General features: G+C 39.4%; 1 protein-coding gene across 3 annotated transcripts in view; it reads right to left on the bottom strand.

Annotated features, from left to right (window-relative positions):
• Positions 1-63: 63 nt before the first annotated feature.
• USP3 (ubiquitin specific peptidase 3) overlaps positions 64-17647 on the bottom strand; it is a 93116-nt gene continuing 75532 nt past the window's right edge. The window contains exons 5-15 of one of the 3 annotated variants that reach the window (XM_072869757.1): positions 17299-17380; positions 14597-14679; positions 13575-13688; positions 12775-12888; positions 8418-8564; positions 6401-6507; positions 6155-6235; positions 5082-5200; positions 4795-4908; positions 4614-4705; positions 64-3010 (exon numbers count right to left, since the gene is read on the bottom strand). In XM_072869757.1, the coding sequence (XP_072725858.1) occupies positions 2845-3010; positions 4614-4705; positions 4795-4908; positions 5082-5200; positions 6155-6235; positions 6401-6507; positions 8418-8564; positions 12775-12888; positions 13575-13688; positions 14597-14679; positions 17299-17380 (1219 nt within the window). In that variant the 3' untranslated portion in view covers positions 64-2844. The remainder of the gene's footprint in view (positions 3011-4613; positions 4706-4794; positions 4909-5081; positions 5201-6154; positions 6236-6400; positions 6508-8417; positions 8565-12774; positions 12889-13574; positions 13689-14596; positions 14680-17298; positions 17381-17647) is intronic. The other 2 variants (XM_072869759.1, XM_072869758.1) reach the window with 2 other exon arrangements.

The following is a 17647-nucleotide window of genomic DNA, read 5'->3' as shown; positions in this document are numbered from 1 at the left end:
TGAGATATCTCCCCCCCCACCCCCCAAGCTAGTAGATAAATATAGGATATACAAGTAAGGTTAAAAATGTAATACTAGGCCAGGTGCAGTATATGTTACTGGTTCAGTGCTCAGTTACTTTTTTTTTTTTTTTGACACCACACTGACTAGAATACAGTGGATAAGCAAAGTTCTCCACCAGGAAGAGAAATACTTGTGTTGCCACAACAAACTGTTCATACTGTCCATCTGGGTTTGCAGCGGGAGAAAGTTAAATTAGGAAAGGATTTACAATGTACTTGTTCCAGCAGAGCATATGGCTGAGTCCTTATCACCACCTGCTGCAAGAACAAGACTGACATGATTGCATTGTGTTCCCATGGCTGTGTCTCAAACGGACTATGCTGGATACCATTGCCCAAGACCTTAATGTTACAGAAAGGAAATACTGAAGTGAGAACATAACTCTGACCCAAAAAATGAACTGGAGAAGTAGAAGCTGCTTAAAGTAAGTGAATGTTGCTGAAGGTTACAAATTTAACTTTCTAAAAATACAAAAAAGGCACATTTACATCACTAGTTTGTGAGAACATGCATACACCTAAGTTAAAACTGCTGCTGGCCCATAGCTAGTTGTGCATTTTAAGCTTTGTATTCTCAAAACGAAAATTCTAAAGCAATCCAATCCAAGTAGCATGCAGACAAAACGCAGCTATAGATGGAATCTACTTAATTCCCCAACTAACTGCGAGCAGTAAGGCTGCCCTTCGGGTAATAATGTGGTAAGATACTTCACTTGCCCCACACACCAATGAAGTCTGTCAAATACCTTTTTCTACCTGTATAAATGATAACAGCTACCTGGTCTGATTAGAAGAAAGGCTCTGGCTGCAAGAAACAGAGAAATGGTAGGTGACAAACTATCTACAATTTAAAGCAAAGAATAGTTCTATTTATTGTTCAATGTAAGTAAAAGACATCCTTATATATGTCACTTAATGTATCAAATAATAATCACAATAGGTTTTAACAACTAGTGTACAGTTTACATATTCATACACCATTAGCAATGCTGAATGCTTTCTGCAGTTTTATATTAAGCCAACTTCTCTCTTTCCTGGTTTAAGATGCTGTGAAAAAGCTAAGAATGACATTTTAAAAAACATCAGATTGTGATGTTTCTTTATAGTTGTCAGTGTACAGCTAGCAGGTAACCCACAGCAAGGAAATCGATGCGTACTCCATGTGCAGCAGGTTGAGCTACGGTACAAGCTGTGGGGAAACTTTTACTGTGTACTACGATGTCTTTCAGAAGCATTAACTAAAAAGGGGATCGCATTTTACTGGAGTTCTTGTGTGTTTTCAGATGTCTATATTTTACTGTTACCACAACTAAAAGGCGGTGTTTGATTGTATGACTCTACATTAAGTAAATTCTGCTCTATGAGATTTTAGGAGTGTCCAGTTCCTTGCTAGGCACGTGGGAGGGCCAGCTAGAAAGGATGGGCGACGTGAAGAGAACTGAAATGTAGCATTTGTCAAGTTTCAGATTTTTGGGGGGGACTCCTGGCTTTTGCAATATTGGTTTTCCTGTCCACCTTTTTTAAACCTTATTAATTATTAGCTGACTTCCATTCAACTTTTTAACAGAAGTCTTTTTCTCCATTACATAGCCAAGTTTTAGAACTGTGTCATGCCTGCAGTGTTCTTCTAGAGACCATAAATAAAGATCCCACACTGGGCCAATGCATAAATACTACAGCAGTCAGCAAGCAGTCTTGGCTCATCCGCTCCTATCAGGCAGGCTATGCTGTGAAACGGAGCTTGCATTTGAACGGGTAAAACAATTGTCACGCAAAGCATCTGGAACACTATCCGCTTTCTTTCCGTTTTAAGTAAGTGAACTGCAGGCATTTAGTGGACGGGAACTGTATTTAGACCTAAGACTGTTCTCACAAACCCCAAAGTTTGGGGCTGTACTCCCAGTTCCCACCAGGAAGGAGGGCTGGGCTCCCACTGCAAGGAAGCCTCCATGTTTTCCAGCAAGTAAGTGTTCATGATCAAATTTAAGGCAATTCAGGTTCGGTTAAAAAACCATAAATCTCAACACAATTTAGACATGTATATATTTTAAGATAATTTTTTTAAATTTGAAGGGAGGGAGGGGGGAGGGCAGAACATATGTGAGGAATACTTGAGTTAAACTGCAGTATAGATACAATTGAACCAACTGTTTATTTACAATGATTCCTGAAAGTCAGCAGCCTGAATACACACCAATATAGCAGCAATTACCTGGTCTATTTAATGATGCCACACCTCCTCTCTTCTGCAGACAAAGAATGATTGTTCAGAGGTCACTGTTTAGTTTCTTGCACGAGGGAAAATAGTTCATGCAAACAATTCCTTGATTTAAAGAGATTAAATTGTATCTACATAACAGCTGTGAGATCAGCATGAAGTTGTATTGCTCATCATAATAAGAAGCACATTTTTCTTGCTTGTAAGGAGGATAGAAAGCTTCTCTGATGTAAATGTGCCTTTAGAAAGTGAAAACTGAAAACATTAATATAAAAAAGTCAAATAACTAAGTATTTCATGAAACTATATATAAAAAAATTGAGTTATCACAACTAAAGCAGCAAATCAAAATCTGCTGAGGTTTTCTGGTATAACTAAAAAAAAAAAAGTTAGTTTGTGTCCAAGTTCAGTAAGTCAAATGCTACCATTGACACAACAAAACTAAAACCCACAAGAGGAAATTGAAAAGTGCACAATGAAATTAATAGTCTTGGATCAAGTATTTATGGAAAAATGGAAATGTTTTGTCCGGTGAACTTGATAAGTGAGAATTAAAAGGAGGTATTAAAGTTTATCTGATCCAGATTTGGCTTGCCGTTCCACATAGAAGAGGATGTAGGCCTTGGCCTTTACCACAGTCTCCTCGTCGGTCAAAGTTACAGTACTGTCGTTGAAATGGAACCAACGGCCTTCGTGAGCTGCATATGCGGTGTAATGTCCAGAGCCAACGCTGTCAGCAGGGGGGAGGCAGGGAAAGAAAGGACAATCAGAAGGAGACAGACCACCTCATTCTCTGATGCATTTTCTATTAGGGCTAAGAGACTTCCAGGAACCAGAGGAAGAAAGGAACTGACAGTCTTCCACAACAGTTGGTAAGATGCTTCCCTTCTTAATCTGTTGGGCTCAAAGTTTTATGTTAAGTAAAATAATCACTTACAGGGATGAGCTGAAAGGCTTTTTTTATATGAACTTATTAGCATCCCATAGTTTTTGTGCAAGCAAGGCTTCTTGCAACACTGAACTTCCATGTTTGCCTACATAAAAATCAAGTCTATTATCTGTTATTATTCAAGCATTAGCTATAAAAATTTCAGTATGCTCTATTTTCAGAAATCTTCCCCATTTAGGTCTAGAGAGACTCACGTAATGTAAATATAATCAAAAGCACTCACAGCAAAACTAATCCCAGAATACCAAGAAGAAAATTTTTCAAGTTCATCTTAAACAGATCCATGTCTTGGAGCCATTATTTCTTGAATCTAACATACCAGAACTATAAACCCATCAACTTTCATTACCCTGCCACCCCAAGATAAGGCCTGCTTTCGCTTGCTTACGTGTCATAACACACACTCAATGTTCCCAACTATCTAATTCCATTCTAATCATGACCAGCTTTCCTTTGCTGTCAATAGAGTTCTCCTATGCCTTTGAAGCACCAGTCAGATGCAGTGCGGTGCTACAAAGGCTGCCTTTAGTAGTCAAATCTTTCTAAGAGTCCAGACCATTCCTCTAGAAAAACCAAAAGGAGGGGCTTTCTGGACAGAACTTTTTGTTTTGTATCTTTGAATTAAACTCGAGTATCAGCAAGGTTTTGATTAATGGGATTTACTTTCGTTAAGAAAACTCCTTTCACTGCTCACAGCCACAGAGTGATTGCCTAAACGACAAGAACACATTTCTCTCAGGATTAACAGTTGTCTTGTCCCTACTACTGTTACTCTCAACAGATCTGTCCAGGGCTAGGAAAAGGGAAAAACAAAATACATCCAGCAACTTTACTTCAAAAATAGGAACACTAGCCAGCCTTGGGGCATGCCTGTTTGTTAGCATTCACTTTGAAGTTCACTCCTGTAGGAGAAAAGGTAAATAAAGGATAATTGCTGTCACTGTGCCAATCAAGTCTACATTTGTTCCAAACATGCGCACACCCTCTTTTGGCATAAATGCACATGCGCCTTTCAAAGTGAATAAAGGAAGAAAGAATTTCAAAATGAAGCATTAACTTCTGGAAGGCCCCTCGATTCACGCAGTTTGTTTAGGGCTTTCCATTCCTAGATGAACTAGACTATTTCATTCTGTCTCACACTTTTAGTCATTACCTGCCCCCCCCCCCCCCCCGCCCCAAGACTGCCAGTGGGCATTCACAGGAATAACTGTATCTATCTGAAGTTAATGCAGCTTAGTTCCATGTAAGTTTATAAATTACTGCTTATTTCCACCAGTAAAAATACAGACATTCACTAGGGACAGAAAAACCTTCATTAACTCTGCACATACTTCAGTGGGGAGAAGGTCTCTGCCAACAAGCAGGCTTACTCCCCTGTACTCACCCTGAACCATGATGCACAACAACAGCCGCAAGGTCATACAGGCAGCTTTCTGGGCCACTGTTTTCAGGCTGTGCATAAAAAGACAGAAAACTCTTCAGATCTCAATAGCACCTGCTGTAATTTGTAATGAAGACATGTCATGGAACAAATTTCTACAGAAAGTATCGGTGAGTCTTCATACCTCTAACAAGTAGCATTTCATGTCTAGGCCTCGTAAGGGAAACTCAACATATGTATCAACCTTGTTTCTCAGATATGCTGTCCAGTGAAATCGTTTCAAGTGTAAGCATAGCACCTACAGGATTAAAAATAAATAAATAAATAATGGATGCATTAGAGGAAGAGGTCAAACTTTGTGCTAGACATCTGCAGTAGCCTATGGGGGGGTTAGGTGTTGGTCTACTAACAGTGGAGTCGTCATTCCCTTTGACATATTGTCACACTGTTACTTTTCATGCTTATACAAACCTTTGGTAGTTTCTGAATCCAGAATTTTTTGGTGGACTTCTGTTTCTTTTTGCATTTGTGACACATATACAGCTCTGTCTCATCAAGTTCTTCCAGGTCTGTAAAACTGCGAAGACAATCTAAAAAAGAACAAGATAGATACAAAAAAATAAAAACACCCACACAAAGAAATCTGATTCAAGATGACATTGAGTGATTTTTGTAACATGAAATACAACAGATACAGCAATAGAGGGAAGGCATGCCTATCTGCTGCAGTCATTCTAGTTAGTTATTATATACATTTGTGCAGCAAAAAGCTGTGTAATCACATGTTTTAATACAGTAACATGTGGTAACATGCAGCGTTCCCTGTTCCTGAAAACACAGCTATAAGCACTTCAAGGGCGGGGGGGGGAGGCATTCACAGAATCTCCATTTTTCAAACAGGATTCTATCCAGCATTCAGCACAACTGTTTTCAAAAGAAACTAAATTACTTTCTAACTAAGAATATTCAACTTGTAAAGGTGATTTGGTTTTAGGTACGAAGTCACCAGAGAAACTAATGGGGTTTTGATTAAAATTTCACAATCTGCAGCAAGCAGATGCACAAAAATTAAAACAAAGTCAATAACAGCACTACTGCCCAACTTTGCAGGATTGTATTTATCTTGTTTAAAAAGTCGAACACCCAAGAGCCATCCTTACTATGCGCAAGGGGCACATATTTCTAAGCACAGAGCCTTAGCAAATGCCAGTGGGCAACGATGCAGATGTGTGTTGGTTGGAAAGACTGTAATACATTAGAAAAACCTCTGCTGGAATCCTCATTGATATTTAGCTGACCTCCTGAAGCACTTCTCAGCCCCAGTTTATCATAGTAGCATGTCTATACACAGTGGTGATTGGGGTAAAACCTGCATGGACAATTATTTTGGCACCTTCTTCTACCACAGAATCTCGTAAAATTAGATGGCATGTGGCACCAAGTCACACCCGAGGTGAAAGCCTGGCTCCTATGAAATACATACTCTGGAGAGTATATATACTCTCATAGTCCTAGTAATGATTTCACTGTCCAAGCACTCTTACCTCGTAGTGTGCACATTGGTCCATTTTCTTGATTTTTAGTACGTTTATTTCTGAACTGACTTGGAATATCTAGCGAAAGGTCTAGAAAAACAAAGATTTTTTTAAAAGTTAGGGCTGAATAAAACAATGACTAATCTTTTCAGGCTAAAACTCTCGCTCAGTCCTGTGACATCTAAATATATCAAGCTTCAGATTTCTTTTTATGCTTTAAGTCACCTGGTATTTTAAAAGCAAGAGGCACCTTACCTAGGAATGGGTCAAACTTTCTAGATTCAGTCCCACATATTAGACAGTTGACTTCATTTTGAAGAATGCCTCCAAAAATCGCTGTGACAACAGTAGACGCTCCGTTTCTAGACAAACCACATCAGAGGTAAAATGAGAATGTCTGAGCTTAATTTTCAATACCTGTTACACATTTACCACTACTAGTTAGAGCAGTTTTGTCCATGTGTAACAAAACAGTGATCGAGTTCATCCACCGAGCATTTCATTCACCCCAGAATTGTACACTGCAAGTATTTAGCTGCTCTAATACTTCCGCTTTATCTGGTACCTGAAGAAAGTGTGAACACATATGCTCTAAGCAGATGCTTAAAATTTCAGTGTTGAAAGTATTCCGGTTGCTTGCATTTCTATAGTGGAGAGCTGATGCTCATGGGGTACAGTACTTTAACCCTGTAATTAAGGCTGTTTCTTAAACAAAAATTCTTCCCGTTTAGGGTAGGTTGAGCATATTTCTGCACTTCACTTCCAAAGACAGCTTAAGTTGCATTAAGATATGATAATATGCATCCTCATCGTTCTCTATGCTTTCATTATTCTCTTAATCTTCTCAGCAGATTATGTAACAGACTCACTTCTCATAGTCCAATAAAAAACCCCACACACATTTTAAAGTTACATTATTATAGAACTTCTAAACTTGCTAGTTTGTGCTTGCAGATCTGACACCACAAGCCTGCAGAAACCTGTGTTCCTTATCTGCACTCCACCTACATATCTTCACAGTTAAATGCTTCTTGTTGAGCAGAAGGAAATGGCTACCCAAATAAACCAGCACTCAAGAAGAGAGCATTCACAGCATATTCATTACTTTACTGTAGTCATTTAAGTGAATGTGACCTTAATTTGCCCTTGACAGAAGGCAGCTTACTCCACCTCACCAGGCTTTTGAACAGCCATTCTCAAGACAAATTTACAGCAGATATGTGAACGAAGTTTAAACTCTCCTTGGGTTTTGACTTTCAAAATGTTGACAAAACAAAATTGGTTTAGTTTTCAAATACACTTCAATTCTAAGAACATTTTAGGATTCTTCTGTGGGATTTTTAAGCATCAGCAAAGTAACATAAATGTGGTAAAGAGCACAGTCTGAACTCTAAGACTTTCCTGAATGAAGCATCTATAAAATCCTGCATCTCTCAGACCTGCTTTCTATGTCGTAATCAATCTAGGAATGGAAAACTCACTGAACTCTTACATAGGGAATCCAAGGACTTACTTAGGGACCAAATGTGCAGGCTGAACTGACTTGACTTAACATTCCTTCCTGAAGCAAATTAAAGCGAATAAATCTGTTTTCTCTCAGACTGAAACTGTCACAGAGAGAACACACACCTGGGGCAGAATTCAGCAACAATAGTATTTTGAGAGGTACAGAAAGAGGAGTGAGATACCTAGATTACCTCTGTTTCAAGACACACAGTAACATGAAAATCAAAATTACCAGGAAAAAAAGCAACAGCTTTAACTGTGTCAAGTGATACACAAATATAGCAAGATCATCTGCAGGAAAATTGACTTCAAACTGTAACTGCATTGCTCACTCATTAATCCAGGAGGTCCACTGACAATTTAGACCTACAAGTACTTGGCCATCTTTTTTGCTCCTGTATCATTCAGGCCACCTGTCACCCTAAGACAATGAGATTGTCTGAATGAAGAAGTCTATGAGTATAGAACAGAAAATACAAAGTTCTTTCTTTTTATTTCTGAAAGACTAATGAATTAAAATGTGTTTATAACTTAGCCTGTATGCTCACTCACACCTATGAAAAAAATGCTGATCCTTTTGAAAGGAAGCAGATCCTAGAGGATGCTAATCATCTTTTATAACCTGCAGCTGCTTTGTAATTCGTAACATTACAGAGGCACTACAGAGAAAATAAGGAACCATGAATTTGAAATTTCAGATCCACCACACACAGACCCATACAAAGGCATTATTAAGGTTTTGAAGAAATTAAAAAACACTTCTTACATGCAACATTTGTTGCTTGCAGACAGACTAGAATTTTCTTGCAAAATTACTGAACGTGAAACACCATTGAAGCCACCCTGGAGTTCCAGGTGTAGATGGTCCAAAAGGTAACGCATGAACTCATGGGCATCCTGTTGCTGGTATCCCCTTAAGAGAAAAGGAAACAACAGCAACAAAAATCACCAAATATACAGGTTGCTTTAGTGCCGACACACAGAGAGCACTAGGGGCACATGAAAGAACCTTTGCTTGTTTAATAATACTGAGCAGACTTTACAGAGACAGACATATTTTTGTACCAAAAAAGTTTTCCAAGTAGCCTTTGGAAACATACAGCTATGTCTAGACAAACTAAGCGATTTTGGTCCTTCACAGCTCGTCCACTCTCTCTGCACATCTCTTTTTGAGGCTGGAGAAACATTTAAGAATATACATTTTAGATAGGAAGAGACCTTTTAGAAAACAACAGGGAGCAGCAGAGACATAACACTTGCTCGTGTATTTGGTTAACACTAATTGGCCTCACCAAACTCAGTCTGTGCTAGTAACATCCTAGGACTCATATACATGTTAATTAAAAATACACAATGGTGGCAGTGACTTCCCCTCACTCATGCAAAGCATTTCTCCTTTTCCATTGTTATTGACTATATTTCCTTAGTACCTCCGCAGAATTGTTATGAATCAGGTTCAGGCAGCACACTATTCATCCCTACTTTGAAACTACTACAAATTATGGTCAATACATTGACATCTCAAACCTGCTAAGATTCAAAAGAAAGACACCACAAAATGTATTGTTCATGTGGGATTCAGAGTCGGTATTTCTGAGTGGTTTTAATTCAGCCACTGATCCCGCTCACTTTGGCAGTTCCACGTGTTTGCTTGCCTGTTTGTTCCCCTCCCCACCAAAGCCAGGAATTTAATCTTTGGGTTTGTTTTCTACACGCCTCTTTCGGCAACAACATGAAGTCTGAAATAATTAGGATGAACGAGAGATTTCTCTCCTCTTCTAGGCCTAGATCTATAGCCGTGCTCAGAATTGCACACGTTCCCTGCATAACCCACACACCATTTCTTGGGAGAGGGAGGTAATGGTGGGGTATCCAGAGCATCTCTTGAGCATTTGGATTTGGTAGGATAAGGCTCCAGTCTCAGATCTGTCATGCCGTCAGCAGCAATGCTGCTCAAAGAGTCACCATTATTATTTCACCACTAACAAACCTAATCGAAGGGAAGAGAGAAGCCATCAGAGTAAAATATGCCTTTAAAGTTGTTTCAGCCAAATCATGCATCAAATTTAACAAACAACTGCTATTCATTTGCCATAAGATGTATACTGAGATGAAGTCTGAAAGTATACATAGTGAAACAGTGAAAGCTTTGTGAACACTGACATAATTTTGTGTAAGTCTTTGTAGGCCTAGTTACAAAAAATCCCTACATAGTAGAGTTGGCTTTCCGTCTTCCTCTTGTCCATTCTTTTCAGCTGCTTTATCATGCCTCCCCTGCCCCTTTTCCTCCTCACTATTCCACGTAAGTTTTGGCGCTGTCACATAGGAATGTCTGGGAAAGAACAACAGAGATGTTTTTTATGCTCTGCTCAGGGGAGGGAAAAAGTCTGTAAGACTCATGGCACAGTACCCAGAGTTGGCAAAAAGGTGAACAGACTTGGTGCAACGGAAGTATGCAAGGTGAGGCTGATGTGCTCAGTGGAGAACATAGGTATGTCCTACAAAAGTATTGCTAGGACATAACAAAATAAAAAGGTAAATAAGGCCATTTTATCTTTTAGAATTAATGTTTTCTTCCAAACTAGCAGCTTTAAAATAAATCACCAAGTTTGTATGTAGATCTTGCAGCACCCTGAGAAACATCAGCAGTGCTACCTAGCTTTTACAACAGAAAAATTGGCACACAGAAGCATTGCTTCGACAGGCCAGTCATGTACAGCCAAAAATAGGACTTATTCTCCTAAAGTTGCAAAATAATTATAAGTTACTATGAAACAAGGTAGTAAAACATAACTCAGCTTCAAAGTTGCATGTTAACTGTGCACACTGTAGGATAACTTGGAAGTTGCTGAGATAACACAGGAATCTTCAATTTAATAAACATATAGGCAATCATAATAACAGCTGAAGATGAAATTTATGGAAAGTCTTTGCTTCAGACACCTTTTCAACATTACATTCCTCATAAAAGAGCTCTGAAGTATATGGCGCCCTTGCTCTGCAACAAATTTGATGAAATAAACTTTGGAGTCATTCCACCTTGTTGGTTGTGTTCCTGGTACGTGTGTTTATACTTGCATACAAATATGTTAATTATAGATGAAAGATTCTTTCATTTGTTAAAAAGCATAAGTACAGATACAGATCCTTAAAAGAACATGATGATATGGACGATGCACTGTTTAAAATAAACTATGATCTAAAAGCCCACCAGCAAAAAACATAGTTTCTCTGATAGTCAGCTTGTGTAATAAAACTGATCTCCATCCATCTGAAGCAATTCAATTCAAGCCCACCTCTGACATTCCTTTTCCTACCGGCAACAAGATAGGATATAAACAGGAACAGTTACTAGGAAAACCAAGCATGCTATTTATACAGCAGTAAATCAGCAAAATATGCATCTTGCAACTCGGCATGAGGCTACAGTACGATCTCAGCATGCAGCAGAATGACAGCAGCAGACTTTGTCCAACAGTCAAGGAGCAGGACTTCCACAGCAGCATTAGAGCTCAGAGGCACTCCAGCTGTGCTTATAGTTACTATAAACTATATTCTCTACTCCCTATATGCAATATGAGACAGAGGGCCATGGAGTGCATCAGCATCAGTTTTTTTCTATAACCTTCTGTAAGAACAGCACTTGCAGTCCTTGGAAGCAGGCACGACACACCTTGAACAACTGAAATCTCTTTGGGCTAAAATAATCAAACTATGTTTCCTGCCCCTGCCCCATCACTTTGGGCTTCGTAAGCACAGGCCAAAGTGGCTGGTTTGCTGTTAACATGCTACTGGCTCCAGCTTTCTTCCATGTGTATGTCCATCCACCTTCTCCTCCCAATCTCACAAGAAGTGCACAAGGTAGAACTAGAATTGTAGCATCATTAGCTTTGACAAGGTACAATTAAGCACTGAACAAAATCAAATTTTCTCCCTGGATCATGTGGGAGCAGGGATCTACTGAGCAGCTGACTCTATTCTCCATGTGATTTAATGAGTTCTCTTATCAATTAATCACGGACATGTTCCCAGCTAACTGGGAATAAAAAAGAGAGGGGGAGAACCCCAAACAGCACTTTTTCTTTTAAAAGATGTGATAGAACCCACAGTGCTGAAAATTTGCTTGAGGAACTTTAATGAACTGGTTTCTCACTTAGTCTAGCAAGAATTATAGTGAAGACTGTAATAGGAAAACTGGTCAAGGACATTATGGATGATGTTCATTTGCCTATAATGTTTTTGGTCGCTGCTTGCAACTACTGGTATTAAACTTCCTTGATTCTCATAAGCCAAGTGAAACATATTTGGCAGTGTGAAGAATAGAATAAATAGATTTGTGTTATTTGGGTTACTCGTCGAGCAGATGTGTTCACAGCATCTTTTCAGCACTGCTGGAGATGTAACAGATAACAGAACATCTTTACTACCTGAGAACATGGAGCAACTTACCTTCATCACAATATATCCTAACAGGTTTCAGTGCTCCTTTGAAAGAGGTTCAGGGGCCAGGACAGGGAGACCTTGGAGAGGAATGATACTTTGATTTACTTGGGTAACCTTCTTTTTCCCTTTCTTTTTATCATCTTCATCAGTATAGGCACAAAATGCCTATTATGCACAAGATTTTTTCTTATAGTCCTTATTTCATGTCCAGCTGGTGATACGGTATTTTGAGAGAATCAAGGAAGTTTCAGCCAGTACGCTTGCATTTAGGCCTGTAGGTGCTGTAACTTTTTTAATCTGACTACATCACTTTCTTATTGCAGCCAAGCTTGGGTTTTGTCAACACCATGCACTTGGCACTTACCTATCAGTCATTATCTTGATTCTTCTGCCCTTTGGAGCACTGGCTCAAAGGTATGACTACTACTACTTTAGTATTTGAGATGTTTGTCCTCTCCAACACTGCTACATGTAGCATGTGGTAGAAGGGCGGGGAAAAAAAAAGCACTACCAATGAACACAAAAATGTCGATCAAAGTGAAGATCCTTTTCAAAGCATATTTGTGGGCATATGGGAAAGACGCATAGAGTGCATCCTGCAGATTCAGCAAATTTTAGAGTAGGACACCAGCAATACAAGGTTGCAATCAGGAATATTGTTCTTGTTCTACAAAACTTACCTAAAATTTGGCATGATCTTCCAAACAACGTAAAATAAAGACTCTGGACTAAATGCAGTTTGGCTTCCTTGCCATAAAGCACAGAGTGTCTTTCTGAATTCTTCCACCAACGAACTGGAAAGAAAGTAAAGGCTGGTGATTAACATGGGTTTGTGTTATAACCCTTATAGGTTTACTAGCTCAATGGTACAAATATCAGACATTACTTTGGTTAAGATTGTAATGATTGGGTAAACAGCCTTTCCAGTACTTCAAAGATTGTGTGTCCAAAATCCTACCCATAACACTGGAGACACACACAGGTTAGGAAAATTACATTTCAGATGTCAAAGACTCACGTAGAAATCTATCCACCTTTCGCTATTTTAGTGTAGACTCTGCTAACATCATCCCTTTAACACTTGCTCAAACAAGCTACAGATTGTGAATTGCTTACTCTGATTTTTTTTTTTTTAAATACATTCACTTGCAGACACATCCCCACGACTATATTTTAGCTGTAATTAAGTAACGTTATATGTCTGGAGCACATATAACTAGCACTTCTTAACCTTACTTTAAATCCAGTTAAACTCCAGTGCTTTCTGATGTATCTGACTGCTTCCCCCTGCAGCACCAGACCAATATAAGCAAACTGCAAGTGATACAAGTTTCTTTTTTTGTATAGCCATCTATTTTTCTGTCCCCCCATTAATCATTTTTCTATAATTCTGCAACACTGAAAGCGTATAGCAGCTCTACTACCCAAGCATTTGGTGTTTTCCATAAAGTTCAGTGCCAAAAAGGAACACTCAGCTTACACATTGTTATCCCCCTGGCTCCTGGTATGGTAAGTTCGCCTGCCTGCCGTCTTCCCATTCCTCAGCTCCACAGCAGGCAACTCTTTGAAGTAACAGCAAAACTGTTGAATGTTACTACAGAAAAAGTAAAAATGAATTAAATTCTTAAACGGCAGAGAACAAAGACAATATTATGTATTCTGGAGCCTGTTTGTTGAAATGCGTAAACACAAGTTCATGCAGTGATAGAGGACAGCAATCACAACCAGTTCAAGATACAAGAAATACTGTAGCAAATGTTCATCTTCTGTAAATGACTGGGCAGATCTGTAAATATCATCCATCATCCCAACTACCTGAAATAATTACATTTTGGCTCTGCTTTGACTAAGAGATACCGTGACAGACGGAGGTATCAGAAGGCATTCCCTAACAAACCAGACTGCATCTGCTGAAGAGGTTAACTCCATATCTACTGCCACCTATCAATCCCAACCTCTGCTACCACAGTGCCAGTAATGGAACATAAGAAGCATGCGGCTCAACTCCTGCCAGTGAACCCTTAACAACGGAGAAGAAAATGGTTTAGTCCTGCTATAGCCCGACTCAGTAGTCTCCCAGTGAAGGAAGCAAATTCAGAAATGCAAAAGGACAATTACAGAGCAGCAGTGGCCTTGGCAGCCATAAAATGAGGTCTAACATCTCAGCACTGCAGAAACTGTTTTTCTACCCACTTCCATGAGACCCCATCCCTCAAAGCACTGTCTCTGCTTTCACAGTGACCATAAGCATCAACATGTTTCAATATCCTTGGCAATGAAAGGGCAGTCACCTTTTCCGCTGAGGATACAGCAGGCTTCCACTAGAATGCTGCATTACAGAAGGTCCCTCACAGTCTGAAACACAACTTTATGGTACCCGCACACACCCGTTCCTGCAAATCCAGGTATACTTTTGTACAGTGGTAACTTGCCAAATTCCCTTGTCTAATGCTACAGCACACAACCACTCTCACAGAGGCATGGGGAAAGCTTCAGAGGTACCTGAGCGACTGAAGGATTGCATTCATGAAACACGTATTCCCCAGGTTCCGAAGGCCTGTGGCACAAAGGGCAGTGGTGCTTCCCTGGAAATGAGAACGCTTAAGTTAAAGAAAGACTTATCATTGCTCCCCCACTTTTTCCCCACAGAGCTGTTACTGTTATATCAGCATAGATTTAAACAATAATAAACTACACTGAAAAGTGCAGTTTCAAAGCCAAAGCAACCACCTCACCACCTCAAACTGCCTTGAAGCTCCATCTTGACATGAAACCCATTTCTTACTCATTCCTGTCAACAGAGAACTATACTACATCTTTTCCTGTGCAAATAAATCTAGAATAGGACAACACAGAATTAATCACAGGCTTTTACTGCAAAGTATTTGTGTGCATATATAAAGTATTCACACTCTGATAATGTTCAGTGAGAAATGGACACAAATTTCCCTAAAGTGCCTTTGAAAAATGAAAATACCAATCCTTATCCATCTAGTCCCACATCTAATATGCACAGTGTGGCAGCCTGCAGGTTGTTTTTAAGTCATCAGCAGTAGCCTCCTGTCTTGGTGGGTTTTGTGGTGGCCAGGAGGGTTTTTGAAAGACAGACAACGGTATTTATTTGGGAAAGAAACAGTCAAGTTAGACTGTGCAAAGAAAAAGCAATGTGTTGAATGAAGAGAAGCAAAATATACACCATTTACAGTCTAGGAGTTTCAACAGTTTAGAGCAATGTTACCCACAGATGAGCTTGCTTTTTGCCAAATAATCTTCAGCGTGGGCTGGGAGGAGAGGAAAGAGAAATGTGGACAGTGTTGCATTTATGATTTCTAGAATCCACAACACTTGGACGCATTCCATTGTCTACAAAATATCACATTGAAAGTTCATCAAATTTTGGGGCATTCTTCATTGTTCTAACAGAATTTAAAAGCTAGACTATCTTTTAGTAGTAGTATCTCAGAATGAACGTATTACTTGACGCTAAAGACTGCATGCAAATCCAGGTTACGAAATATGTATTCCAAGTGTTCCAATAAAACTTTTTTTCCTCCCTACATCTACCACAAACACCACCACCTCTGGTGAATAACTAATGACAGAAGAATATCTGTGTATATGTTGTTTAAAAAAAACAAAAGTATTATTTACATAAACAATTTACCAATTCAGTAAGAATTGTTTAAGGAGAGACCTGTTTTCCAATAAAGGAAGAAAACTTTTAAGTACAAACACCACAGTGTCCTTAGTATATTCTGTCCTCATTCTTGCCCAGGGTGAGACAGCAAGGTATTAATGCAAACAGCAGTGCCCTGTCTTTTCTAGATAACGCTCCAATGTGCCAACAATAAAAAGATAATCTGTTGCCATGGGCAATATTCAAGTATTAATAAAACTGAGAAAACAGCACAGACTAAGAAGTATAGAAGCAGCATTAAGATCATGCTTTCTAGTTCTGTCTTCTCTGTATCTAAATGTTGCCCAGAATTTTCCTTCTAGTTTTTACTGGCTTGCAGTTTTCCAGACAATGATGCTGTGTGTTGCCATAGCAAAAACACCCACACTATTTCTCCCAGGCTTCCTCAGTCACCCCAAGACTGGGACAGTACAGGAAGCATACACAGCACATGCAGAGGACCCTAAATTGACTGTAGGTAGTGCATTGTTAAAGTAACTAAACCCCTACAGACTTTGCAAAACAGCAACTGAGTGCCTTGCTCCCACCCCACCCTCTTACTTCCATTCATACTCCTCTCAAGACCTTCTTCTCTTTGTAATCAGGTAGTTGTTCCTCATAGCTGAAGACAGCTATTCCTTCAGCTGCCTTTCTGCATTGCTGTCCTGCAGCCCCAAGGGCCAAGGAGGAATAGCTCTGCTCTACCACTCCTCCTGCCCAAGGGTGAAAATGAAGCAGTTGCATACAGCTGGGTCAGTATCTCCCCTCTCCCTCCCTACAATTTGGGAGAAATTATGAAGATTAGAAACTCCCTCAATGCAAACTGTGGAAAACAAAGACATTTGGTTTGGGGCATTCTTTGTATGGAAGAAACTATGTAGCCCTTCAGCTATCTAGCAAAGGCTGGATCATCCTCTCCTGGGTGCTATTCTGCAGATGTGAAGTTAAAATAGCAGGAAGATAGAGAGAGAGAAAAGCCTTCAGAACAGTCCACAGTTCCTTTTGAAAGCACGTTTTACTAAGCTCTTCTAAAACTTTGTTAAACTTTTTTACTTTTTCCTAACAATTACTCTCTTATCCCCTTAGAAAAACACAGTGCACCTGCTTCTCTGCCTTTTGCACTGTAAAAAAAAAAAAACAAAACAAAACCAAACCACCACAAAAAAAGACAAAAACCCCCTTGTCTGCTCAGAAAAGTCAAGTCTTATGTTTAGTCCTGTTTTAATCCCAATAGACAGTCGCTGATCCCACCAAGCTCAAACGGCCTTGAAGCTCCATCTTGACATGAAACCCTTCTTTAAGCACAGGGAAGCTCAAAGTCTAGGTCAACAGAAACACAGCAGAATAGCAAACATTCTTTTGTGAGAAGGGGCTCTTCTAGGTGTCTGGTCAGGAGATGGGAAAGACAAAGTGCACCAAGCAGAATCTGGGTAATTGATTACAAGTATTTCAAGTCTAGGCCAACTATAAGCCTCAACAGGTTTAGAAAAACCCCTTAAACTCACTGTACCGGATCTGTTGTACTTACATTTACTTTTAATAACTTGCTGTTCAGAGATGAGTTTTCCAATAGTTTTCTTTTCCTATGTCTGTCTGATGTAAAGGCTGAACTGTTGGAAAGTAATTAAAAGAGGCTACTTACTATAAAAACAAAATACTGTGTGCAATGGACAACAGATAATTATCCTAATCTTTAACACAGTGATTACATCTGCCATCAGTTGTCATTAAGACAGCAAAGAGCTTCCTGATTGCAACATATGCTTTGCATAGTCTTAAAACAGACTGCATCTCCCCCAGAGTACAGACGCACATCCTATTTTCAACACTAATGTCCGAGTTAATTTTATTAAGTTATGCATGCTACAGTATGTGAC

This window comes from Ciconia boyciana, chromosome 8 (assembly GCF_034638445.1).
Source record: "Ciconia boyciana chromosome 8, ASM3463844v1, whole genome shotgun sequence".
Taxonomy (NCBI): domain Eukaryota; kingdom Metazoa; phylum Chordata; class Aves; order Ciconiiformes; family Ciconiidae; genus Ciconia; species Ciconia boyciana.
Note: the sequence above shows the minus strand (reverse complement) of the source record. Positions and strands in the feature narration are given on the sequence as shown.